The sequence below is a fragment of the Adiantum capillus-veneris genome, chromosome 29 (assembly GCF_014529385.1).
Source record: "Adiantum capillus-veneris isolate H3 chromosome 29, ASM1452938v2, whole genome shotgun sequence".
In the NCBI taxonomy this organism is placed as follows: Eukaryota; Viridiplantae; Streptophyta; class Polypodiopsida; order Polypodiales; family Pteridaceae; genus Adiantum; species Adiantum capillus-veneris.
In genome coordinates, this window is record NC_140959.1 from 59,323,739 (window position 1) to 59,351,602 (window position 27,864).

Sequence of the window (27,864 nt, forward strand, 5' to 3'; positions counted from 1 at the left end):
GCGCTGGTCCCTTTGACTTCTAACCCTCATTCCAAGTATAAGTTCAGTTGCCCCAAGGTCTTTCATTGAAAATGCAGATTTCTACTGCTCTTTAAGAACATCAACGGTGCTTCTTTTCTTTGCAGCTATTAACATATCATCCACATAGAGCACAAGAATGATAGGGCTGCCATTCTCATCACGTTCGATATACAAACAATGGTCTGCATGGCTGCTTTTGTAACCATGTTTGAGCATGAAGCGGTCAAACTTCTTGTACCATTGTCTATATGATTGTTTCAGCCCATACAAGCTTCTATTGAGCATACATACCAAATGTTCCTTGCCAGGAATAACAAAACCCTTGGGTTGCTTCATGTAAAGCTCTTCCTCCACATCACCATGCAAGAAAGCGGTATGTACATCCATTTGGTCCAATTCCAAATCAAGGGAAGCCACTATGGCAAACAATACACGCAAAGTGGTCACCTTTACTACAAAAGAGAACACTTTCTGAAAGTCTATGCCCTTGGTTTGAACATATCCCTTTGCAACCAGCCTTGCCTTATACTTGGGTATAATCCTCAACCAACCCTCCCTTCTCTCCCCCCCCCTTTATCCCAAACTCCCTTCTCCCTATCCTGTAATCTAATTTGAGTGTTCTGCACGCTTGGTCGTTATTAATATTGCAAGTCTTGATTTTATACACCCATTTTTTAGGAATAGCCTTTCTTCCTTTGGGCAATTTCACCAAATCCCAAGTATGATTAGCATGCAAAGCTTTAATCTCTTCCTGCATAGCAAGCTCCCACTTGTCGCTGTGCTCACATGTCTTTGCCTCTTTATACGTAAGGGGCTCTCCCTCATTTGTCAACATAATGTAATGCAAAGAGGGATCATATCTACTCACAGTCCGTCTTGGACAAGTAGACCGCCTCACCCAATGATCCACATTATCCGGTAATGGGTCTACATCAGGTGGCATGATAAAATCATCAACAATGGGCTGCTGTTGTAACAGACTTGGACACTCCAAGTCAAGAATCAACCGCAACAGCACCAAATAACCACTTCAAAACAATTCACAGATCACAATAGATTTGCACTGACCCGGCGGAGTTCCGTGCCTAGAGATATTGGCCCCAAAGATTGGCACCCCTTTCGGTATTTCTTTTTATATTAATCAGATCAAAGTACAAGAGAGTGGCTAGGGTTTCACTCTCAGACTCTGCGTCCAGATGCTCTGAGAAGTGAGACCCTCACCACGTATTTGAAGGTTACAAGGGATACCCAAAAGCAGAGCCCCAAAAGCTTTCCAGTGAAAAGCATAAGAGCTCAAAAGCTCTTCTCTTTTTTTTATTTATAAAAAAAAGCATTCTCTTCCTTTCTCTTACGCAGAGTAAAAAGCAAGATTCGCCTCGCTCATCATTAAATAAATAAATAAATATTTATTTATTTATTTATTATTATTATTTTTAAAGCCTTCGCGATTTTCAAAAATTAGGGTTTGCAGGTTTTTTTAGGGTTTCTGGCAGAAATTAGGGTTTTTGTTGTCCGCCACGTCATCACTTTGTGACAGCTGTACATCACTTTCAGCACCATTTTCAGCATTGTTTCGTGGCTGCAAATGCCCTTCAGGAGCCTCAATTTGCTGCCCAACATCATCTGGCTCAAACACTGGATCATCTACATTTTCAGCCATATGTGGTGCATCCTGAGAGTTCAGAGTAGGCCTAACAGGTGGCTGGTCATGTTGAAATTTGACCCTTTTATGGTCATGCTTTGAGGCACAATTGTTTTGAAGCAGCCTTGCCTCATTAAAAACAACATCCCGGCTGCGTACAACCCTTTTGAGCTGAGGTAATCAAATCCTGTAACCCATTTCACCTTCTTCACCATATCCCATGAAGAGGCCTTTAATGGACTTGGCATCTAGTTTGCTTCTCAACTCAGGTCTAATATGTACAAAAGCTTCGCAACCAAAAATGCGTAAGTGATCATATGAAGCAGGCTTGCCAGACCAAACCTCTTCAGGCATGTCACCTTTCAAAGACATGTGAGGGATCGATTGCATATATGCACTGCAGTTTTCAAAGCTTCTCCCCAAAATCCATGAGAGAGATTAGCTGTGGACATCATGCATCTCACCCTCTCACAAAGTGTCCTATTGAATCTTTCAGCCACACCATTAGAAGAGGGGATGTATGGCACAGTAAGCTCCCTCTTAATGCCCAAATTTTCACAAAATTTGTTAAATTCAGCACTTGTGAACTCCCCCCCATTGTCCGTACGCAAGCATTTCAGCTTTCTACCTGTTTGGGTGGTCACCATTGCATGAAATTTCTTAAACGCAGCAAAGGCTTCATTCTTAGTTTTAAGCAAATAAACCCGAATTTTCCTAGAATGATCATCAACAAAGGTGACAAAATAGCATGCACCTCCCATAGACTTAGTAGGCATGCTACATACATTAGAATGTACAAGATCAAGCACACAAGGTTTACGAGAGACACTGGAGTAATAAGAACGCTTTACTTGCTTGCCATATTGACATTCATTACAAAAGTCAAGCTTTGTGCCTTTAGCATCAAGCTTGTTCAAAGTACAAAGCTTAGAAAGGCCCTTTTGGCTCATATGGCCAAGCCTCTTGTGCCATAACTCCATGTGAGAGTTAATTTCAGCCAACGCAATAACTTGCCCAACATGGCCTTTCTATGCATGCAGTAAAGTGTCCCTTTCTTTGTGCCTTTTACAATCAGCCTTGAGCCTTTAGTCATTTTCCATGATCCTCTCTCAAACAAGATGCTGTAACCATGCATATCCATCTGACCAACAGAAAGCAGACTCTTCTTGATTCCCGGCACATATCTAACATCATGCAAGACAAGCTTATTTGTGCCATCTATGGAGAGATGCACAGTGCCAATACCCTCAACGGAATATGCATGATTGTTTCCAAGGCATACATGGCCATGCTTGCCTGCATCAAAAGTAGAGAAACACTCCTTGATAGGAGTCAGATTAAATGAAGCACCGGAATCAACTATCCAAGTCTGGGATAATGCATCATTGACAGTCAACAAAGCATCAATAAGATCACTCTTGGTGATCTGCATGTCCTGTGAATGAACATGAAGAGAGGCATCAATGTCATAAGCATCATCATCTGACAAAGTGGCACACAAGATGTCCTCTACATCTGACAGCTCCTCAATCACTGAAGGTATATTGTTCATTGTGTCAATAAGTTTTGCATGCTCATTCTTTGGCAAGACACAGTCACAACACAAGCATTAGCATGATTGTCTATCAATTGGTATTCCCTTCAATTGTACCCGCACTAAGAAAGAGTGAAAGACAAGGTAATTTGAATATACTTGGTAAAGTTCAAAATTTCAAGTATTGTTTGTCTTTGCATGCTCATTCTTTGGCAAGACACAATCACAACACAAGCATTAGCACGATTGTCCATCAAGCATTGGTATTTCCTTCAATTATACCTGCATTGAAGGAAAGAAAGGGTGAAAAGCAAGGTAATGTGGAGATACTTGGTAAAGTTCAAGAATTGTCTGGCTTTGGATACCAAGTGTTTGGAGGAGGGTGACATGGCAAATTACCCTCGGTTGTTGGTTCTGTAGGCTTTTGGTCTAGATTCTGTCATTCCAAAATTTCACGCAATTTCAATTATTGAGCTGCATGCAATGCGTGCTGCATAGAGAGGAGCCACTCCACTTAGCGACAGGATTGCTAGAGTCGATAGTTTTAGGTCGAAAAGTCAAGTTTAGATCACATTTTTTAGAAGCACTCTTTGAAAACTTTGGCACTCTTATCACATTTTTCATTTGCATTCCATCCATAATACGTGAGAAAGCATAGTTTTTTTCCAGTCAGTAGAAAAGAGAAAAGATGTATTTGTGAAATTGTGGTTGCCTAACTCATGGTGAATGCTGAAACCGGCCTGTTCAATCCAAAAAGGGCGGTAGACTTTACTTTAAACCTTGATTTAGCTTTCACCCATTATTAGTCGTCTATTTTACCTGTACTTTCAAGACACAACAAAGGGGAGAGGGATACAGGCTGCTAGATTGCACCTGTATGAGTAGACAGACACCATATTGGCCCCTAACTTAGGCGCCCCTTTCGGTATTTCTTTATTGTTCAAAAGAGGGAATAAACGCTGTGGTTCCTACAAGCTGCCCCGCACAAACTCGGCTGAATTTCCACTGTTCCAGCCCGATTTCGGCAGCATAACTGTACTAGAACCCTTCACGGTCAGTATTCCCACGCATTGACTGACTTTCCCGACGCCTACGGGCACTTTGCAAAACCTGGCGAGAATCTGCAGCACGCTGAATTCTCTGTTTTCAGCCCTGAAAATGCGCCAGATCGCCTGTACAGCGGTCCCCTTGCGTCCCCGAACCTCCTGGGGGTATTAGGGTCCGTTTAGGGCCAAAACCCTAAACCTGCAAAAATACACAGCAGGCTGTAATTCACTGTTTCGGGCTCCGTTCCGCGTGCCGGTCGCATCCCTAGCAAGTCCTCGAGCTCCCGCACCTGTAGGGCTACTTGCCCTTTGAATCGGACGAGATTTCTGGCGTGAAACCTCTCCGAATTCACCTGTACCTGCGGGGGGATTAGCCGCTAGCTAATCCAGTACCTGTGCAAGAGGCTCTTGCCTCGGCAATCGCGCATGAACCCACACAACTGTACATGGTCAAATGAAAAGCCCACTAGAGGGGCATAACATACTGCCAAAGGGGAGAGAGAGGGCAGTGCGTAGCGTGCAGGGCATCACTCCTGGCACCGCACTGTGCATAAGAGGGAAAGCAAGCACTCCATAGCTCTTAACCTGTGACAGAGACTTGCAAAATGAGCCTCCCAGCTATAAATCACGTTTTTGCCTTCTCTATAAGTAGTAAACTGGCCTCAGAGTGCCAAGTGTCACTCATTTGTGCATTTTCCCGCTTTAGACCCTCGGGTCTAAAAATATCTCACCTGCAGCCTCTGTTGACTTGGCCACAGAGTAACAAAATGATCCCCATGTCAAACTGCACGTAATGACGCGAAGACATTTTCAGGTCCCAAAATAGCAGTTCCCTAAATTTTAGGAGATGCTGCCATTATATCTTTCTAGGTCATCCGACCCTCTTTGTACACTGTGGCCACATCCAAAACTGAAATGTAGCCTCTGTAGCAAAGGATTCCACTTTGGCTAGTCAATGACCCCACTTGGCTAACCATAGTCCTTGTCCAACCTTAGTGCTCTCTTGCCCTCAGGCCTGGACTCCCTCTGGACAGTTCCACACTAGCTATGCAATGCAGGGCAGTTAGATTTCCCGAGGGGTGTTTCCAAAAAGTGAAAGTAAATAGATAATAAGAAAGAAATCAACAAAAAGGATAGATAGTAGTCACACGCTGGTGACATACCCCCCTCTTGAAATCTCAAACGTCCTCGTTTGCATCTATGTCGTCCATGCTTACTGTCAACACTGATGTATTCAACACATGTCGACACATATACGACACATACATGCTCATTGTCAACCCTGGTGTATTCAACACCTCGTCGACTCATGTATTGCCTGCGTGTGAACCCTGTCCCAATGACATAGTGGTAGCTGCACACTCTGCCATTGCTTTGAGTCACTAACTTTCCAATGACAAAATGGTAGCTGCACATTTTGCCACTGTCTTATAGTACACGTTGGATCCCGTAACACTTTCGAGCATACCCAAACCGACAGTTTAAGAATGCAGTTACACATGTACTCCTGAATAGAAGCAATCATTGTATCCTTGACAAACTGACAAGAAATACTCACTTCTATAGCACTAACCAAACTTTTGGACATTGCATAAGAGCAATTGCCAAACTGACAATCTGTACAGCTCTAACATTCATGTAACAGGTATTTGATTTGAGCTCACTTTAAATACCATGTACATCATTTGTTTCAGAAGCCATTGTCACACTGACAATCGATTTAGCTTTGAAACTCAAGGGGTCAAGGTAGGTTGCAAATCGAAGGCTTCCAGGTAAAGTGATAACACAGTTGGTGACTCTGCAAGTTCACCTTCTTCCATCCACTTAGCATCCATTGGTGGATAGTTTCTGAACTTTACCAAGTAACGCCTGGCAACCTTGCCTTTCACTTTCCTTTCTTTGTGTGCCAAAATCTGTTCAGGGAGCAAGATCTCGTCAAGTTCCTCGACTTCCGGCTGATCTTCAGCTGGCATATCTTCTGGCACATCACCCACATAGGGTCTGAGAAGACTCACATGAAACGCATTGTGAATCTTCCAACTGTCAGGCAATTTCAGCCTATATGCAACATCACTGATTATGTCGCATACTTGAAAAGGCCCATAGTAACGCATGCTGAGCTTTGGAAAGAGTCTTTCCTTGCCCTTCATCTTCTTTAACCTTGCCTTTTCAAACCGTAGAAGCACCCAATCACCAAGTGAATATACCACTTCACGACGGTGACGATCAGCTGCTTTCTTTTGCTTTGCCTGAGTCCTTTCTAAGGCCACTTTGACCTTCTTGTACATTTCATCCATGTCTTGAACATACTTATCTGCTTCAAATATCTTGTCCTTTGTATGCAGTATGGGAGGAACTTTCTTGCCACCTTCAACTATCTCAAAAGGTGCCTTGCCAGTTGATGAATGCACTGTATTATTGTATGCATACTCCACCAATGGCAAATACTGCTCCCACTTTCCTTTATGCTCTGACACATAGCACTTCAGCAGATCTAGGACAGTAGAATTTGCCTCTTCTGACTGCCCATCTGTTTGAGGATGAAATGACGAAGAGAATTTGAGCGTGGTACCCATATTCTCAAACAAGCCTCTCCAGAACAAACTTGTCATGCGTGGATCACGGTCGCTAACAATCGACTGTGGCATGCCATGATACTTGAAAATATTGCTCATAAACAAGCGTGCCATCTGATCTGGCTTTATCTTCTTCCTGACAGGAATAAAATGAGCCTGTTTGCTGAATCTGCAAATAATGGTCCAAATACCATCATTTCCTGTCTGCGTTCTTGGAAGATCAAAGATAAAATCCATAGCAATACTTTCCCATGGTTTATCTGGAATAGGTAGTGGTTGCAATAACCCTGGTGCCTTTTGCCTGTCAAACTTGACCTTTTGGCATATTAGGCATTCTCGCACAAAGGCATCCACATCCCTTCTCAATGTAGGCCAATAGAAGAATGTCTCAACCGCTTTAACTGTAGCATCGATACCACGATGCCCTGCATACGGTGGGACATGACTCTCTTCCATAACTTTGCGTCGCAATGGCTTTGTGACACACAATCTGCCATGCATCATCATGAACCCGTCTTTAAGAAGATAGTGTTCATGACGTTGTCCATCCATTAGTTGCTCGAAGACCCTTGCAAAATCTTCATCATTTGCATACTGTTCTCTCATATCATCAAGTTCATGATGATAAGGAATCGACACAGCTGAAATTTGTGGCTTCCTTGACAAGGCATCGGCCACAACGTTCTTCTTGCCTTCCACATGCACAATCTGAAAATGGAACATGGACAAGATATTTGCCCATCGCATATGCTTTTCAGATAACTTTGTCTGTGTCAAGAAGTATCGCAAGGTCTGATGGTCCGTTTGGACAACGAAATCTGCACCTAGCAGGTAGTGTTTCCAACTTAAGAGCGCATGAATCACAGCCAGTAACTCTTTCTCATAGACCTGCATGGTCATCTCTGGCCCTTGCAAAATTCTGCTCTCATAGGCTACTACCCTGCCATCTTGCATTAGCACAGCACCAATGCTACTACCGCAGGCATCACACTGGACCACAAATGACTTCCTAAGATCTGGCAACACAATGACTGGATCTGAAGTCATCTTTTCCTTTAAGAGATTAAAAGCTGAAATCTCTTTCTGTGTCCATCTGAAGGTGACTGCCTTCTTTTGAAGAGCATGTAAAGGTGAAGCAATCTCAGCGAAATTTCGGATAAACCTTCTGTAATAGGAGCATAGTCCCAAAAAGCTTCGGACATCATGCACCGTCTTCAAATTTGGCCATGACTTGATCGCTTCAACTTTTGCAGGATCCATTCTGACACCATCCTTTGAGACAATGTGTCCCAGAAAGTGAATCTCTTCCAGAAAAAACTCACTTTTCTTTGCATTGATGAGCAACCTATGACTGCGTAGCTCTTTGAACACAATGGCCAAGTGATGCCTATGCTCCTCTTCATTCTTTGAGTAGACTATCATGTCATCAAAGAATGTACCAACAAACTGCTGGTGTGGACGGAAAATTCTGTCCATCATCCTATTGAACGTAGCAGGAGCATTTGTGAGACCAAAGGGCATCACTAAAAATTCGTAAAGGCCAAACGTCGTTCTAAAAGCAGTCTTGTGCACATCCTCTGATCTAATGCGGATCTGATGATACCCACTCTTTAGATCTATCCTGCTAAACATAGCTGCTCCTTCTAATTTGTCCATAATATCATCAATTCTAGGTATAGGGAACCTATTCTTGATGGTATTCTTGTTCAGTGCACGGTAGTCGATGCACATACGCCATGAGCCATCTTTTTTCTGCACCAACAATACTGGAGAACAGAATGGAGATGAACTGGGCTGAATCAGCCCTTTTTCTAACAGCTCCTGTACTTGGCCCATTATCTCTTTCTGCTGAGCCGCACTAACCCTGTACGGAGGCTTATTTGGTGGGCTACAGCCTGGCACCAAATCTATCGCATGGTCCTCGGGTCTCTCTGGCGGTAATTGAGATGGTAATGAATCGGAGAAACAGTCACTATACTGTTGTAAAAACATTGACCTTTCTTTATCTAGCACAGATAAATTTGATTCATCACAATCTGACACTTCACGTGCAAAAATCAAGTACGCAGAAAGATGCTTTTTCATTACAGAAGTAATAGCAGAAGCTGATACAGTAGGAATAGACTCCCCTTTAAGCTTTACATCCAGAATGTGAGTCTTTCCCCTGCTCTGTACAGTGATCTTTTTGTTGTAGGCATCCATGATTCCCTGTACACGAAACAACCAAGGAATACCTAACAACACATCACATCCGTCCAGTGGCATGATGTAAAATTCTTCAGCATCTACATAGGACTGGATATGTAGACGCAACTTTCCAATGATGGGTGTCACAGCCTCTGTATGGCCAGGACATGCCAAACCTGCCTCTGCTGTATACCCCATCTCTTCAGGTCTGATTCCCAACTTTGAAGCCAATTCTGGGGAAATAAAGTTGGCTTTGGCACCTGGATCAAAGAAGATAAGCACTGTTTGATCCCTGACCTTTCCCCATGCTCTGCAAAGCTCACTTGCATCCGAATTTGGCTTATCGCCCACCATATCTGGCACTAGACCAGCCATGGGCTTCTTTCCTTTCTTGTCTTCCTTGTCTTCAGAATCAGCTGGCCTTTTCTTTGTAGGACAGTTGTAAGCAATGTGGCCAGGCTGCTCACATATAAAGCATTTGTTCTCTGTCCTCAGGACCTTCTTTTGCTCTTCTGACTTGCGAGGAAAACGTCTTTTCCATTTCTTTGCTGGTCCTTTTTCTGATTCAGCCGTAGCTTTGTCTTTCCCTGCGTTGGCCGACTCCTGAGTCCCTTTAGGAGCCTCATTGGGAACGTGCTTCTTGGCTGAATTTTTCTTGCCTGATCCTGCCTTGACGCCAGTGTTAAATTCACAATCTTCTCCCTTGAGCAAACCATTGCCAGTGTTTGCTACCTCGATGAGCTGCGTCAAAGTAGTGACTTTTGTCTTCGTACAGTACTTTCTCAATCCTTTAGGTAGGCCACAACAGTATTTTTCAATCTGTTCTGTCAATGGCACAAACCTATAGGAAGTTACTGGAAGTAGAGCTTTCCAAAACTTCCGATTGTAATCATCCAGATTTCTGCAAGTGGCAGCATTAAGCTGGTGCCATTCTGTCATGACATCTGCTTCGAAATCATCAGATAACCATGCTGCTGCAAAAATCTGCTTGAAGTAAATCCATGTGGACGGAGCTTGCCCTTGAAGCAATAAAGTTGTCCACCATTGTCCCGCATTCCCTGTCAAGAAAGTGGCTGCCTTGCGGACCTTTGAAGCCTCTGTAAAGTTTCCCCCTGCATAGGCCTTGTCAAACTGCTGGAGGAATGAAAGAGCCTTCTTCCTGTCATCAAACCCTGTAAAGGTCGTGAATGACACACCTTTGCCACCTTCTTTGTACGGAGTTGGCCTCTCCAGCGGCGTTAAATTGTCATATGGAAGTGACTGAAACATGGGAACACTATTAGGGTTCATCTGTGTTCCTTGGCCGCTATTAACTTGACCTGGAAATGCCATATTTGGCTGCTGATTTGTAATTCCAGCCATACCAAAATTTGCTTGTGGCATCCCAAATTGTCCCTGAGTGCTTTGAAACCCTGGTTGCATACCCATGACACTGTACATGGGGTTAGGCATCATCGTTTGAGCACCCGCAAACACTGTTCCTGGCGTATAAAACTGATTTCCAGGTGCATGACCAGCCATGCTCTGAAATACCGATCCACCCCCAAAATAGCCAGGGTGTACTGAAGGTGGTGGGAAGACCTGTTGCATAGCCTGTAAGTTGCTTCCCTGCCCATTAGAACCAGCTATAGGCTGTTGAAAGGTGGCGGGCTGAATTGGTACAGCTTGAAAAACTGGCATCTCAACCACCTGTTCTTGCACCTTAGGCATACGTTGTGGAGACTGCATGTTCTCCGTCAAGTGTACAGGTGTTTCCATTGACTGTGCGGTATGAATCACCTGTGTTCGAGCCTTAACAGGCTTTTGAATATGATCCAGTGACCCAACTTGCTGAGACGGAACCGGAGGTTGCAGAAAGGCTAAAAACCTCGGATTCTGCATTACTTGTGTGAACATAGCCACAGCAGTAGCCAACTGGGTCCTGAATATATCATCATCAGTCTGTGGTGGTCTTGAGGACTCACCCACTTCATGTGTCTGTTGACCCTGTGAAGAGGAAACCTCTTCAGTCACATCATCTGGTCTGTCAGCCATAATTACAATTCCCTGTGTCTCGTCTATGATCCCCTGTGTCTTCAAGCCGAAAACTGACCAAGGCTCACTTCTATGGGAAAAAGTGATTTAATCCCGTCGATGGAACCATGAAACCGGCCTGTTCAATCCAAAAAGGGCGGTAGACTTTACTTTAAACCTTGATTTAGCTTTCACCCATTATTAGTCGTCTATTTTACCTGTACTTTCAAGACACAACAAAGGGGAGAGGGATACAGGCTGCTAGATTGCACCTGTATGAGTAGACAGACACCATATTGGCCCCTAACTTAGGCGCCCCTTTCGGTATTTCTTTATTGTTCAAAAGAGGGAATAAACGCTGTGGTTCCTACAAGCTGCCCCGCACAAACTCGGCTGAATTTCCACTGTTCCAGCCCGATTTCGGCAGCATAACTGTACTAGAACCCTTCACGGTCAGTATTCCCACGCATTGACTGACTTTCCCGACGCCTACGGGCACTTTGCAAAACCTGGCGAGAATCTGCAGCACGCTGAATTCTCTGTTTTCAGCCCTGAAAATGCGCCAGATCGCCTGTACAGCGGTCCCCTTGCGTCCCCGAACCTCCTGGGGGTATTAGGGTCCGTTTAGGGCCAAAACCCTAAACCTGCAAAAATACACAGCAGGCTGTAATTCACTGTTTCGGGCTCCGTTCCGCGTGCCGGTCGCATCCCTAGCAAGTCCTCGAGCTCCCGCACCTGTAGGGCTACTTGCCCTTTGAATCGGACGAGATTTCTGGCGTGAAACCTCTCCGAATTCACCTGTACCTGCGGGGGGATTAGCCGCTAGCTAATCCAGTACCTGTGCAAGAGGCTCTTGCCTCGGCAATCGCGCATGAACCCACACAACTGTACATGGTCAAATGAAAAGCCCACTAGAGGGGCATAACATACTGCCAAAGGGGAGAGAGAGGGCAGTGCGTAGCGTGCAGGGCATCACTCCTGGCACCGCACTGTGCATAAGAGGGAAAGCAAGCACTCCATAGCTCTTAACCTGTGACAGAGACTTGCAAAATGAGCCTCCCAGCTATAAATCACGTTTTTGCCTTCTCTATAAGTAGTAAACTGGCCTCAGAGTGCCAAGTGTCACTCATTTGTGCATTTTCCCGCTTTAGACCCTCGGGTCTAAAAATATCTCACCTGCAGCCTCTGTTGACTTGGCCACAGAGTAACAAAATGATCCCCATGTCAAACTGCACGTAATGACGCGAAGACATTTTCAGGTCCCAAAATAGCAGTTCCCTAAATTTTAGGAGATGCTGCCATTATATCTTTCTAGGTCATCCGACCCTCTTTGTACACTGTGGCCACATCCAAAACTGAAATGTAGCCTCTGTAGCAAAGGATTCCACTTTGGCTAGTCAATGACCCCACTTGGCTAACCATAGTCCTTGTCCAACCTTAGTGCTCTCTTGCCCTCAGGCCTGGACTCCCTCTGGACAGTTCCACACTAGCTATGCAATGCAGGGCAGTTAGATTTCCCGAGGGGTGTTTCCAAAAAGTGAAAGTAAATAGATAATAAGAAAGAAATCAACAAAAAGGATAGATAGTAGTCACACGCTGGTGACAAATGCACACCATTTTTTGTGTTTAGTTTAACGTTGTTTCAGGGAAATCCCCCAAAGAAGATTCTTGAAGTGGACGAACCCAAGATAGTATGGACAAAATTGAAGATATGGAACCGAAGCAGTTTTTCTTGCCTTGCTTTGGCACGGCTCAGGCAAGTGCTGCAGTCCTCTTTGAAGTTCAAGTATCCCAGACCCTATGTCGCAAAGTGGGATGGCAAAGTTTCTTCACAGATCCCCCAAAGTTGTTGGCGGACTACACGGAAGCCATTCAACTCGGTACCAGTATCTAACCTTGAAAAGGAGGGATGTCACATGCACATCTAACGCTATGTGCATGTGGACAAGCTCACTCTTACTTCTAGGACAACCCTCACCATGGTGAAGATGATGAGAAAAGATACGAGTAGCTCCCTTTTCTGTGGGCAAACCCAATAAGGTACCAAAGTGGCCATTGGAGACATTGCGAGATGTTGCTACTTGAGATTTTTCACCAGATTTGCGTGAGGCGGGTACTACGAGACGGTCTAGACGACTTCAGAATGTTGAGACAGATGGAACTTTATTACATGTTAAATATTCCTTGATGTCCTTAGTGGCAAAGAAGAGACAACCTCTTACAATTGATGAGGCCGTTTCACAACCAAAGTGGAAGGAGACCATGGAGGCAGAGCTTAATTTCATTGAGAGGAATAACATATGGGAGTTGGTTCCATGGCACCAAAGCGAAAGGTCATTGGCGTCAATTGGGTCTAGAAGACGAAGGTCTTTGGATAATGTCACAAACGGAAGCGCATAGCAATATAGAATACATTCGGATAAATAGGATTTATCACTTATTACTGAAGCTAGAGGATATAGAGAGAAATAAAGAGAGAGAGAGAGAGAGAGAGAGAGAGAGAGAGAGATAGAGAGTGAGAAGATCGACACAGTACTGGGGACCAGAAGATGGGCTTGTACCCCCCCGTAATAGTATCTTTATTACTGAGGAGAAGTCTTTACAAGCACTTGAACCGAATGTATTACCACGTTCGTTCTAGAATAAAACTTGATGGTTCCTAGAAGCCTCAGCTTCCGATTCCGTTCCTTATTCCAAATCCTCGAGAACTAAGGTTCTCGCCTCTGGATCTCACCTTCCAGACTCGGGGCATGGCATCCCTGCAACTATCTTTTCCCACTTTGTTTCCAGAGTCCTCTTCCCGCAGAACAACTCTGCTTTCTTGAACACGAAGTCCTTACTTGGGAATTCCAACTTCCGGATCACAACTCGAGAGACTACCTCTCTCCGATCCTTGGATGTACTTCCCAAACTTGGGACGAAACCCTTGGGCTGATCTGGCTCTAGTTCCTCAGAGTGCTTACTCCTGCAGAGGCTCATGCCTTCCTCTGCTCCTACTCCCTCAGTAAGAGGAAGTACACCTGCAAACAAATACTTAGAGATCATAACATGAAAATCGTTACCATCAAAGTCTCGACACTCGAAACGCAACTCGGTTCTCGAAAAGCAATTCCCCAGAAGAGATCTCTACAGAGAAAATCCTCTCTTCCAATCCTACACACAAGAGAGGTGTGTTCTCGGGTTCCTTCTCGTAAATCAGCCCCGTCTATGACGTTTATGGGCTGAAAACAGAGAAAAACAGCAACTTGTCGCGATGGAAACACGTTGCGTAGGCACTTCTTCGCGAGGGAACTCGCGCACTGGGTCTTGGCGACATTTGGTACACTTGGGGCAGCCATGGGCACCACCGGCAACGTCCTTTTTGCGGCTGAAATCTGCAGCAGCATCTCCTTTTTGCGAAAACTGGCCTCTCTTTGGGAGAGGACGTGAGAGCATTGGCTGCTCGCATAGAGATCGCGGCCGTTTTTCGTTTTTTTTCTTTCGCTGTTCCGCCAGAGAAAGAGAGAGAGAAAAATGCTGGCTGATCTGTTGCCTTATTTATCGATGGCTGCCCACTTGTTAAGTGGACGGCCGGCTTACTTGAAAAATAGTCTGAATCTGCCCAAAAACTCAATAAACCTTATAAGTTAAAAACAATGCTTTCACAGCACTTTCTAGGCGTCCCTGGATGCTATCACATGCATAGTTGCAGTGCAGACATAGACTTCCTCGCGGGAAAGCATCTGCTTTCCCAAAAAGCAATCCCGCTTTCTCAAAAAGCATCTATTTTTTCCTCTGAACCCATCTTCATTCAAGTGCTTGCTTTTCCTTGTGCACAGTTCTAACACAGTTCGGAATTTCCTCTCAACTATGGATATCCCCTTTCCGATGCACCCATCACCCACCTTGTGACGCATCAGGAATACCCATCACCTAGTCCTTTCCTACCCAACTTATGGTACAATCCCCTTCACGATGCTCTATGTCACCCATCCTATGATGCATCAAGGATGTTCATTTCCGGATGGTCGGATACTTCTTACTGATGCTCCCTGTCACCCATCCGTTGTGACGCATCAGAAGTAACCGTTCCTGGTGGCCTTACGATATTCCCGTTCAAAGTGCTCCTATCATTACTTTGAATGACGCACTAGGGATACTTTGTACTCGGTTTCCTCCAGTGAGAAAAACCCTCTCACTTAAATTTCAATAATTCATTTAGAATTATTTTTCCTGGTGTTCCTTTAGAATTATTTTTATGTCAGATAAAGCCAATTTAGCAACAGATAAGCACAAGGCACGGGTTGTTGCCAAGGGCTTTCGAGAGGAATAACACATGGGAGTTGGTTCCACGGGCACCAAAGCGAAAGGTCATTGGCATCAATTGGGTCTACAAGACGAAGGTCTTTGGAAAAGCACAAGGCACGGGTCGTTGCCAAGGGCTTTTCTCAAAGGAGAGGACGTGTGAACGATAAGGCGACTTTTGCACCGACTGGGCGTGCTTCAGATGGATGTAAAGTCGGCCTTTCTCAAGGACTTAGAGATGGAGGTGTATGTGGAGCAACCTCGAGGATTCTGACAAAGTTTACAGGTTGTCGAAGGCTCTTTATGGTGTAGTGTCTTAGGAATGAGGAATATCTAGTACTGGGAGGTCAAAGGCTAAGAGAGCTAGGAGAAGAGAAGCCACAAGGCTTTGCTTCTTTCCTTGCGTCTTCGAATGCAACTTTGCATTGTTGATGATTCCTTTTAGTTAGTTGAGAGAGAGAGAGAGAGAGAGAGAGAGAGAGAAGAATACCCAAGCTCTTTGTTCTGGAGTTGGCATAGATGACCGTCACCTTGGGCTCCTCGATGTTGCTCTTGCTTTGCCTAGATGCGGGAGATGAGAGGAGCGAGGAAATCCGCTCTTGCCTCAAATGAGGACAGGTGGAGTAACATTATCTTTTATGAAAAGCATAACTTATCCCAATTAATTAATGGGTTAAAACCTCTTTATGCCTAAAATGATATCACACCGTGCAAATTTAATCACTCTTGAGAGGTAGGAGCATCCATGCCTTCAAGAAACCCTTGCAATGGAACATTGGTAGTCTGAAGACATGCACGCTTCACAAAAGATTCAATGCTGACATCTTTGAGAACTCCTTGATTCAAATAGCACGATCACCCTTTTACCTTTTATGAGTTCCTTCTTGCTTAGCTTCTTGCTCTACCAAAGCGTTAAACTGAGGGGTAGAGCTAGAAGACGAAGCTTTTGGGACCGTCCATAAAGAAAATTTATGAGAGAGAGAGAGAGAGAGAGAGAGAGAGAGAGAGAGTAGCGTGAATTTGGGTGCCCTGCCTAATACTGACCCAAACTTTCAATTTCAGATCTTTGTGTGATGTTCCTCAAATTTAAGTGCTATTGCTTTCAAGATTTGTGTCGCCTACTCGTGTAGTATGTGCAACTTTCTATCCTATGATGGTGTGATGTTCCTCAAATCTAAGTGCTATTGCTTTCAAGATTTGTGCCGCCTATTCATGTATTGTGTGCAACTTTTTTTCTTGTACAGAACGTTCATGGAAACAGAACTACCTGTCTTTAAAGAAAAGAATCCACAACTGGAAGTAGAGACATTGCTGAATCGTGGGCAGCATCCATACCTGAAAGGGTTCTATGGTCTCTCTCTCTGCCCCCCCCCCCCCTCTCCCCCAAAAAAAATTTGTATGTGGAGTAACGAATTACAATGTGATTTGATGTTGTGTTTTGCAGTAAATAAGAAAGACCGTGTTGTTGGTGTTAAGAATCTGGAGAGCAAGGAAATATTGTTGCAAGCCACCAGGTTGAGGAGCTGCTTGGGGCGTAAGGTCAACAAACTAAAGACGCGTGTGTTAACTCACTACCCCAGTGTACAAGGAACATGGCAGCCTGAGCTTGAATAGCTGAGGATCTCTCTCTGAAACCATTGATGGATCAAATCCAGAGGGCTATGATTGAAATAATCAGGCCTTACACTTCTGTCCCTTGTAAAGCAGTTTTAGATATTTGTTTGGAATGAATCCACTGTAGAAGCTTGCCGTGGAGCTTTGTTGGAATTTAACAGGAGCAATGTAACAAGAGCGCTTATTGTTGAAGGCTTGATGTGCAAGAATAGGTTAGTTTTGAAGGGCACATTTAGTCTTTTATCTTCATTTTGTGCCTATTTTTTTTTACTCTACATAAGGGCTCGGTAAAGCATCGAAGTCTTGGGAGCAATTGTTGATCGCTAGATTAAACTTGCGGATATGTGCCACATGGCAAGTTACTGATGGCAAATTTTGTTTTCATATTTCTTGTGTTTAAGTAAGCAATGTCTTTTGTATATGTAGGCCATTGTGACAGAGAGTTGACATGTGTTTTCCTGTTTCTATAACGAGGGGCATTGAGTAGTGGGGTAACACAATCTTCTCATCCTCTTTTTGCCTTCTATCGAATATTGACCGTCATATATTTTGTGAAGTTGTGCATGCCTTGTCTTTCGGCTTTTGCGCGATGCTCTCGACAAATATTCGACACAAGTACTTAGTCATGGCTTATTTTGCCAACAAAGTCCCAAGGATAGAAGGTCTTGGGTCCAAATGCAGAACAAAAATGCATGATTGCCATGTTTTGGGCACGTGAGAGGGATCTGTAGGAGAGCTTTACATCAGCTTTCTTGTCATCATTTTTCTTGTAAGATGATAAATACAGCAAGAGCTGTTCTTTGAGCAGTGATGAGCATTTATGAGGCACCGCAGTCTTTAAGCAAGAGTCTTGTGAATTTGCATTGGCATGAGAGTTGCATGTAGGGTTAGATTGAATAATACACGAAGAAAAGAAAAAAAGCCGAAATGCAATGAACATTGCTATGCATGCAAGGGAAACAATATTCACGTTCAAGGAGGCTTGAGGGCTTGAATTCACAGTCTTCTTGTAATAGATAGAAATAAAACCATACAACCCATATCTCAAACTACAAACATGTGTTGAGTTATAGCTATAGCTTATCCTTCACAACAAGATTGTGCGAGTTCAAGTCCCTTTGGACTCTTTTGACCAAGAACAGACCTTTGTTCCTTTGAGTTTCTAGCCATCTTGTTCTTGAACACTCCAGTAATTCCTCTTTTTGGGTAAACCATACAAGAGGAAGACCCTATTGCAACACACACTATCATTGCGGGTTAGTTGAGTGGTGAGCCCTTCATTTATGGTACGTGGCCCATTGACCATGATACGCGACTATGATATGGAAGGGAAATCTAGCCCACATCTAGCCATCAAAGATTGAAATTGGCACCATTCAAGCTCAATGTGAACTCAGATACACTGTGCAAGGTAGACTTACTCATTACAAATATAACAATGGCTAGACATAGTCATGTTGTAAGTACTTTTGTCACCACACTTTTCACAAATTAAGAAATGGTTCACACTTACATAATAGAAAGTTCACACATAACATCAATTGAACAAATTCATGCTTGGAGAATGTCTACGATAGGACTTGATGTCCATCTACCTTTTCAGGGCATTTTTTTCCATCGTATTCATCAATCCATCTTTACAAGGGTTTCTTTAAATATCCCCCTTCTAGGTATCTTCCAATGGAGAGAGATTATGTTAAGATGCCCATCTAATTGCGAAAATACAGCCAAGCTATAGCATTGAAAGCGAGAAAATAATATGTAAAATAGGAGACTCTTCCAGCCCATGTGCTTCCAAACTTGCTGCTTTCTTATAATGGTTGGCAAAGATGCCAAAACTCGTTTTCTTATTTTGTATGCCAAAGATGTCGCTAAGTTACAAAAATTGAATATTGTAATTTTTTATGGTCTCTGTCTTGAGAAGGGCAAAATCAGCTTACTACTTTCAAGTACTTGTCTTTTAAAAGAATATGGCGCCCTAACGTTGTGTTGCACATTCGCCATGAAGCATCAAATGTGACCTTTGTGTTTAGAAAAAAACATTTTAATTTATTTGGATTGCATCTATTAACAAGGCCGTCACTAATGCGTAGACGGCAACACTGCCTGCTTTGAGAGAGAGAGAGAGAGAGAGAGAGAGAGAGAGAGAGGCAAAGCCTTTTCTACGGAAGCTATTTTTATTACGAAACCTAAACTTTTGGCCGTGCGATTCAAGCTGTGGGCAATGGCTTAGATCATGCCAAGTGGCTAGTTCTACAATCAAGAAACAAGAAAACCTCCTTTGGCAAAGCCATTTCTACGAAAGCTATTTTTATTGCAAAACCTTAACTTCTGGCTGTGCGAGTCAAGCCATGGGCAATGACCCAGTGACCCAGTTCTACAATGAAGAAACAAGAAAACCTCCTTTGGCTCACCAAGTAAAAATAACCTACAAAAGCTTACAATAAAGCCTAAAAAAAACGTGTGCAACCTGCAAGCGTAGAGTGCCAACAAAACACTAGGACCCTATGTTTTATGGCGGCGTCATCAAAAACTCTCTCCCCTACGATAAACTGGTCTGCGTAGGAGAGAGCGCATGCAGAGGAAAAAAATACAACGCAAGATGGCTTCGCCCGGGCTCGAACCGGAGACTTTCAGTGTGTTAGACTGATGTGATAACCAACTACACCACGAAACCTTGATGAGCATTAAGTTGGTAACGTAAAATATAAACAACTTCTAAAACAGGGATTTGCCATAGCAAGCTGCCATTTTTGGCCGGTAGCTCGCAAACCATCACGTGTCCCTCTCTTTTTTCCCCAGTTGAGCTGAAGATCCTTCTTTAAGTAAAACTAGGATGGCCTACTGCCGACGGCGGTCTCTCTCCCTCTTTATCGTGCACAAAGGCTCGTTTTGGACTTTAGCCTTCAGCTCGCAGCTCTCGACACATGTAAAGGGCACTCTCACTGCCATTATAGAATACATATACATATAGATTGCATATAGAACACTTCATGAAACTCGTTAAGGGCACAGTGACATGGTGGAGTTGGTGTCGGTTTGCTGACCTCATTGGGCTTGTCCCTGCATGGCACCTGCGAAAGCTGACTAGACCTGCAAGCGGTGTGTCATTTAGCAACCGACAACAAGCGGGGGCAAGACTAAGCTTCAACAAGGACTCTCCTGCATGCGAATCTGAAACCTATGTAAACGTGTGCCCAAAGAACACGATTTAAAGTCTTTGATCTCCATTAAGTGCATCTTCTTCTCCTACAAAACACAAGTCATTCCAATCCAATCTTTCCAACTATCTTTGGCACTCAACGCCTAAACATGGCAATAAATTATGCGGTTAAGATTGTCCATCCTATATGCTTGTGGGTGTGTGTGTGTGAGATTGATTGAGAGAGACAGAGAGAGAGAGAGGGGGATGAGTTTGGCTGGAGAGGGAAGCATAAATGGAAACAATGAATACATGCACCCTAAACGTCTGCAACGAGAGAGAGAGAGAGAGTTCCCAAATTGTGTAGAAAACCTGCCATGGAAGGGGTTAGCCATTGACACATGCATGAGAACTGGATTCTGCGAACTCTTCACTTGAAACAGGCTTAGGAGACGGAGGGGTCGTCTCAGATTGATGGTCCCTCAAAGCTCCTGACTCCAAAGACGAATGCTTCTCTCAATGAAAATTCAAGGCATCTTTCACAACCAATAGATGCAGCTTGTAGGTGCATAAAAATCCATGTTCGTTTTTCAGCCCAAGGAACCTCTCAGAACCAGAAGCCAGACTTTAAAACCAAAATTTTATCATCATCCTTGGAGGCCAAATATGACCTATAGGTAATTGTGATGTGCTATGTGTAGCTGATACGTGATTCTTGAAGCTCAAGGCCCGTGATGATGAGTGTCACAACGGAGAGCCCACACTCTGGCTGTGGCTGAGAGAGAAGTATGCAGGTCTACATCATGGCTGAAAACGCAAGGGAAGCAAGTTTGGATGTGAGCAAACGCTGAGCACTCTAGTAGTGTGTGATGCTCTGACTCTTAACTTGCACTGATCAGAATGTGCATAGTCGATAAGACTCTCGTGCATTGCCCCAATGCCCGGACCAGAAGATGAAACAACTACAACTTCCAAAATGATGACAAGGGTGCATGTGAAAACCGCTAAATTCACTTCCTCATTATCATGCAATGGTAGCATCAAGAAGGAGAAAAATGAAATGTTATATTAAACGTCTTCAGAAGGCCAAAATGACAGACCAAACTCATACAATCTTGGGGGGTGGAGAGAGAGAGAGAGAGAGAGAGGACACCGTACTAGGAACCAGAAGACGAAACAACTACTTCCAATACGACAAAACGAAGCACGAGAAACCTGTTAAATTCACTTCTTCATTATCATGCATTGGTAGCATCTTCAGATCCAAAAAATTTGTACAGCATATCATACAACAGGCAACGGCAAAACGCCTATCATTATCATGTATCTCCTCCTTTGACTCCATGCTTGCTTCCACTACCTTCCGCAAAGCTAACAGCAGCAAGGGATGAAGATGGCCAACCAGGCACCGACAACAGGACCTTACCTGTCTCTTGCCTTAAGTCTGTCTTGAGACACTTTGTAACAGTGTGTATATTCCGCTTTCGTTGGAATTTACCAAAGACAGCTTCGAGTAACATGCTTTGATATGCTTGGAAAGACACCTCCTTGTGAGCGCAATACTGCTTGACAAGACTCGACAATTTGGGCAGTAGATAAATCAGCCCTCTTGAAAGCAAAAAGAGGAATGAAAGAAGTAAATACACATCATCATGCAGTTTTCCTTTCTGGAACAAACTTGTTGAGAGCTGCCGGTCCCCTCGATTCAAAGGCGCCACTTTGTCAACCTTCTCAAACTGGTATATGACAGGTTGCAGACCTGCAAGTATATGGTGTGGTGATGACATGAAAAGCTCATTATTACATTTTACTTTCCTGAGGTACAATTGAAATTTGAAAGATGCCACTAGGTATCGAACCTGGGTCTTTATACACCGACACATTTACCTTGACCACATACATCTTCAATATTGAGCTCTTTTTTCAATAATGAACTCTTTTTTCCCTTAATGGGATCAATCAATTCATTGATTGCAAAACAAGGGTATACCTGAATAATGCTTATAGAACTTGGAGATGCCTTCGAATGTCCTCTTCCCTTGATAGCGGACCTTCGTTGTTTTATTGTGAAAGAAAAGGATAGGAAAACTGTTCACACCGTAGTTTGAGAAGGCACTGAAATTGGAGATACCATATTAGTAGGCTATTTTACAAAGCCAGCTCAAGATTAAGCGATCTTTGTGAAGCTGAAGTAGAGAACATGGCATGCAAAGTTCACCCGAACACGTGAAATATAGGAGAAGAGGATTATGCACTTCAAGCTATTTGAGCTGAAATAAATCCTTTCTTCTCATTGCAAAAAACAACAGAATACTTGCTAATGATTCAAAAAACACGAACTTTCTTACACTTTTGTGAGTTGGCTCGAGATGTGCGCACTCTCCTTCCCAGGACTACAAACCCCACAAGCTGCACCTCAATTTCCTCTTTCCTAGAGGACTGCACTCCTCATAACAACAAAGTCCTAGATGTCTACCCCTAACATACTCCACTTGATTACATTAACCGTAATTTGAGGCTTGCATCTAGTAGCACACACCTACAGGTTGTAAACATAATAACCTCAGTTTTCAGAAAGACAATAGTCCACGCTAAGTCTCTATGTCTAGTCACAACTAACTTAACTAATGGATGGTTTCGCCAAAAGTAAATGATCCATCAGAAAAATGGTGGCCAAAAGAAGCAGTATTTATTTGGTATAGCCAACGAAAGAAGGATCTCGTATGAGTTAAACTGCAAATCACACTGCCATTTCACATGTGCAACAACATCATCCAGGAACCAAATAATTTTGTAGCGCTTGATGAAGTATTAACCTGCAAGAGCCTCAGAAAGTTTGTCCTCATACCATCCAAAATGAATGACTAAAACCTAATATAAACAAATGCTGAGACATAGAAAGTAAAACATGATGTCAATTACCCTGATGACACAAAATCTCTCAGATTACACGAGCACCCCAGCCATGAAATACGTTGTTATACACACCACAGGGTACATCTTGGTGCTGGGCCCCGGAGAATGCGTAGTTAAGAAAGCCAGTACCCAATCATAATGATCAGTCTTGATCCCCAAAAATTCCTTACCTATAGCATCAACCTGCAGAATCAGTCCAGCTCGGTATCGTTGCATGCTTACAATGGCCTTGCACATAATCTAGCAGCCCTGTGACACCTGACACTATAGTTCTGTATGATTATCTCCTTAAGCAAAAGAGCTGACTGTCCCTTAAGCCAGCCTTACCCTACAAATCCACGTCTGCATTTCCTCACAGTACCACTCCAATGCTTTGTACAATTATTAAACTCTTTGCACGAGCTTTCAAGGCAAACCCCCAAGAAGAGCCCCCAAGAACTGTAGACTTTCCTTAACCAAAGAAAATGTCACAAATCTCGTATATAGCACAAAATTGCGAATGTTGCAATTAGTAAGCTTAAGACTCTAGACTGACGCCACACTTTTGAGGAGAAACTTTTCCGTACGCTCAACATCATGACATCTCTTTAACGAGCAAGATATGATAACGGTCCACATTCAATTTACACATGTAGCATAGCAAATGACTCACTTGAAAAAACCGTCCATACAAAGATATGTAGACCAAACTTAAAAGCCTAAATTCAACTTCATAGGAAGGTGCCAGTTAGATAATATAACAGTCAGCTCCATCGTGCCAATCATTGACTATATAGAAAAACATCAGTGAGTGCAACATCTCCTCAGATGCCAACCCATGTCAAACAATTACGTTCAGATGCATTCACATGCAACTGTAAACAATTTATTCAGCATAAGATGAAAAAATGGCATATATGTAAACAACTAATTGTTCATAAAACGGATACCTTCGCTGAAGTACAGACTCTTCCACTGCGAAATGATAAACTGACGGGAAACTCGATGAAAGAGAATTGAACAACGGCAACAAGGCCCTTGAAAAAGGGCACCATCTTGCATAAACAAGGACAGCTGCATACATGGTCTCTCGTGAATTCAAAACATGCAAGTATCTCTCTAGATCTGTCCCATTTACCTGAAAATAAAAGATGTTAAAGCGATGAGACACATGCATTGTGCGCGCAAAGGACTCGTATGCTGTGTGGCTGCCTCATGGTATAAAAATATCCCTTACACAACATATTCCTCTCAGATCCAGGTTCCATACTATCGACACTTACAGAAAATAAGCAGATTAATTTCAGCAAGCTTCTTCTTAGAACACGGGTATCTACTCTAAATATTCAGCAATTAAATGTTCCAGAAACTTTTGTTTAAGAGTTTTGTTGCCTCCTGTTTTTAAGTGAGGGCTGCTCTGTGGCTATGCTGATATAGCTAATTAACCTTGCCCATGTTCCATGCCATGGGTATGCTTGGCAGTATATGCTGGCCGTGTAATATCTGTCATTAATCTTGCTTATTAGTGGCCAAGTGGTTAGGATGCTGTTGTTGGGTGGCCTTAAATCCTTTTCTTATATCAAGGGGTCAAGGATCAGGGTGGGCCAGTTTTGGAGCCCATATGTTTACCTAGAGATTCAAATTTCACCTTTCAAGGAAAAGTGTATCCCCCCTCCCCCAAAAAATCAAACCAAAAAATGGTATACCATCTTAGTATATACTGTCAGCATTTCTGCCTCAAAACAACACACACATCTACTTTCTTCACTATAGCCATGGTGGAGCAGATCGGAAAGTTCTTATGGAGGCGGTGTCGGAGACCTACGACCTTGGTCTAGGTGGCATTGCAAATTTAATTATTTTTATAAATGTTACAACCTACAAGGCTTGGGCATATATCCATTTAAGCATAAAGATGGAGCACTTCATATCACTCAGATATGGATTTCATTAGTACAAAATCAATCGGGCACGAAGCTAAAGTGCCGACGGACAAATAAAGATAGAGAGTATGTCTATAATGACATCCACAGTCTTTGTGATACAAATGGCACTAGGAGAGAGCTTACTGCTCCTCATACACCTACCCAAAATGGAGTTGTTGAGAGAATGAATTGCACGATTCAAGAGCATGTTATCTCGTACTAAGTTGTTATATGTTTTATTGGTTGAAGCTCTTAAAGCTACAATTCATTTGATAATCGATCACCACATAAAGACACTTGGTGGTGGCCTTCCATAAGAAACATGGAGTGGACGAAGCCATCATATGATCATTTGGGAAGCTTTGATTATGAGGCATTTGTTCATGTACCCAAGGAACTTACAAAGAAGCTACAACCAAAGACTGTAAAGTGCATTTTCATTGGTTATGGAGAAAATGGTGAGATGACTTGTTGCTTGTGGGATTTAATCTCTCACAAGATCATTCGTAGCAATAATGTGATATTCGAGAAAATGTACAAGAACCCTACCAATGAGGTTGAGGTGAGGAAGGTTGCGTTTAGAGATATTGCACCACTTGTTCATTTATCCATGTGCCACAAGATTAAGAAAGTAGTGTGCAAAGTGATGCTCCCAATAGCTCTCACCATACAAAAGGTAGTGGTTGTACATCGAGTAGTGATGAACCACCAATGGGATAGCTAAATTCTCATGCACCTAGTGGCGGCCACTGCCCTTTGACTAGAAATCTGGTTCCGTGGCCACTGTGGTCGCTACCCCGTGTGCCATGAGTCATGACGATCTCCTCAGTCAAATCTTTTTACCGTAATATTTGTCCACTTGCCTTTGCCTTTGTCTCTTTGTGAGATCCTACTTTTGTCTTTGGCTTCAAACTCCCAAGCCAAACAAATGGTCATGTCACATCTATAACATTGGTTGTCGGACCTCGTGGGTGCCAAGGTAGCTAACTGAGTACTGGTTCTGCCATCCTTGTCAAGCTTGTCTTTGCCTCTGTCCTCTAGCGAACTCTACCGTTTGCTTTTGACTTCACAATCTCGAGCCAAACAAATAGTCATTTTCCTTGAGAACTATGGTTGAGCATAGGCTGCTCACCGGATGTTGGCTGATCCGGTTACCATAGACGATGGTTGTTCTAAGTCGTTGTCATTGCACATACTAAAATTACGAGATCTAGATATTATGGGTTCCTTCTTGCACTCCAAGGGTCACAAGGGGAAAACTCCTCCAATGTCCTCTCTTGGGCTATTCGTCCTCTAGCCGTGCCGAAATGGGAGATTCTGGAGGGCCTTTACATGCTTGGGCACCAAGGTCCTCTCCTTCAAAGCTGCTCCTCAAAACTCTCCCAAGCCAACTCAAGACAATGTGTCCTATGTACTTTGCTCCTAGCGTTTTTAAAATGCTGATCCGTCAAGGGGCCTTGTTATCGACAAGTCGCACTTGGGACTGCTTCTCAAAACGCATTTGGGCAGTGGGTGGGGAATGTTGTCGGACCCAGCATTTTAAAACGGCTTGCAACATTGAGAAGGTCAACCTGACTTTCTAAGCCGCTTGAGAGGTCTGTGCCAAGCCTAAATTACATTATGTTGACAGATTGTGGTGAGCTCTCCTACTATGATGAGGCCATGTTACGATATGACAAGCTTAAGTGGGAGAAAGCCATGCAATCAGAGATGGATTCATTTTCATTGCATAAGTCTCAGCCTTGGGACTTAGTACCTTTGCTATGATGAGGCTATGTTACGACATGACAAGCTTAAGTGGGAGAAAGCCATGCAATCGAAGATAAATTCGTTGTATAAAACTCAGCCTTGGGACTTTTGGTACATTTGTCTAAACAAAAAAAAAACCCTTGCAATGCTGATTATAACATACACACTCCCAGCATGCATCTCTACTGGAATGTCCCTTTTGCCCCGACACAAAGTGCGCCTGCTTATGCGGAAACAAATCTCGAAAACTGCATACCTCAAAAACTCCTCGCTTTGGGAAGACCTTTGTCTGTAACTCATAATCATGATCTGTGGGGCACCAATTATTTTCAACAACTCCTTCTAGCCTCGGCCTTTCACAGATGGTGGATATGGAGGTCAAGGGCGAGCCAAAGCATACTGGCCACCCAAGAAGCAGGAATGCAAGGCACGACCGCACTCTGAGAGCCCAAATCTCCATCAGAAGCTTTGCAATGCACGAAGTTGGCGCAACAGATCTCCAAAAAACCTGCGTCTGTGGGGGTCTCTGCACTCAAGGAACGGCAGAAACCCGGCTATGCTTAGAATTCCACAAACTTAATGCGTTCAAAAGCCTTCGCCATGGGCTCACAAAAGGCTAGTTTCCTGCAATGGGCTACCTTGAATTTGCACCGAGTCCTCACTTGAAAAATTGATGCGATGCTAGCACGCCATTAAACCTGCACTGCTGGAGGGTAACTGTGTCTAGATACCACTCAAAGGGAATCATTAGAGAGTAAAGGCTGGACAATTATTGAGGAGGCAAACAGTACAACACACCCACGTGGTACGTTCGAATCCAGATTCCAACGTCCGATTGCCTAATATCGTAAAGGGCAATGGAAGTGGAGAAATTCTGCACGTCTTTGTCATGACCAAGTGTGCTAGTAGGTGCAACTCTGTTCAGTTGTGTGCATGCAAATGGGCACCCAGTTTGTAGCTAAAGACACTAGATTAACTTGCATAGTGGGTGAAAGACCACTGTGTAAATCAGCCTTCCCACCTGTAAGTTTTGGAATTTACTAGAAATTTAAATGTAAGCTTTTTTTTTCGGCACTAGCTTAGGGGCAAAGTGTTGTGATCAACCTCTCTTCCCATCAAGTTTATCTGTAAGTACAAACCACCTCTTCTTTACACACATCCATTTTCGTTGGTCGCTTTTGGTGGTCCAAGTGTTTGATATCCAGTTGCAAAGTGTGCTTTTGGTGGAAGTGCCAA

General features: G+C 43.5%; 2 protein-coding genes, 1 non-coding gene and 1 pseudogene across 4 annotated transcripts in view; 2 read left to right on the forward strand and 2 right to left on the reverse strand.

Moving 5' to 3' along the window:
- The window catches only part of LOC147419270 (uncharacterized), a 41,577-nt pseudogene extending 28,158 nt beyond the window's left edge, over nucleotides 1-13,419 (forward strand).
- LOC147419269 (mitochondrial ribosomal protein L51/S25/CI-B8 family protein) overlaps nucleotides 1-17,146 on the forward strand; it is a 53,665-nt gene extending 36,519 nt beyond the window's left edge. The window contains exons 2-3 of the mRNA XM_086505646.1: nucleotides 16,548-16,654; nucleotides 16,748-17,146. Of these exons, the coding sequence (XP_086361772.1) occupies nucleotides 16,548-16,654; nucleotides 16,748-16,917 (277 nt within the window). The 3' untranslated portion in view covers nucleotides 16,918-17,146. The remainder of the gene's footprint in view (nucleotides 1-16,547; nucleotides 16,655-16,747) is intronic.
- A 2,374-nt stretch (nucleotides 17,147-19,520) lies between these two features.
- Nucleotides 19,521-19,594, reverse strand: TRNAV-AAC (transfer RNA valine (anticodon AAC)). The gene has a single exon. It is a non-coding gene; the product is annotated as a tRNA-Val (tRNA).
- A 1,677-nt stretch (nucleotides 19,595-21,271) lies between these two features.
- On the reverse strand, nucleotides 21,272-27,424 carry LOC147419272 (5'-adenylylsulfate reductase-like 4). Of its 2 annotated transcripts, XM_086505391.1 has the most exons (5): nucleotides 27,267-27,424; nucleotides 26,885-27,154; nucleotides 23,905-24,092; nucleotides 22,050-22,174; nucleotides 21,272-21,818 (listed from the first exon to the last, which is right to left on the reverse strand). In XM_086505391.1, exons 2-5 carry the CDS (start codon nucleotides 27,086-27,088, stop codon nucleotides 21,379-21,381), a joined length of 957 nt encoding a protein of 318 aa, XP_086361517.1. In that variant the 5' UTR covers nucleotides 27,089-27,154; nucleotides 27,267-27,424; the 3' UTR covers nucleotides 21,272-21,378. The 2 variants fall into 2 exon arrangements, with proteins under 2 accessions (XP_086361517.1, XP_086361516.1); XM_086505390.1 differs by having other exon boundaries at nucleotides 26,885-27,404.
- Between the last annotated feature and the right edge of the window lie 440 nt (nucleotides 27,425-27,864).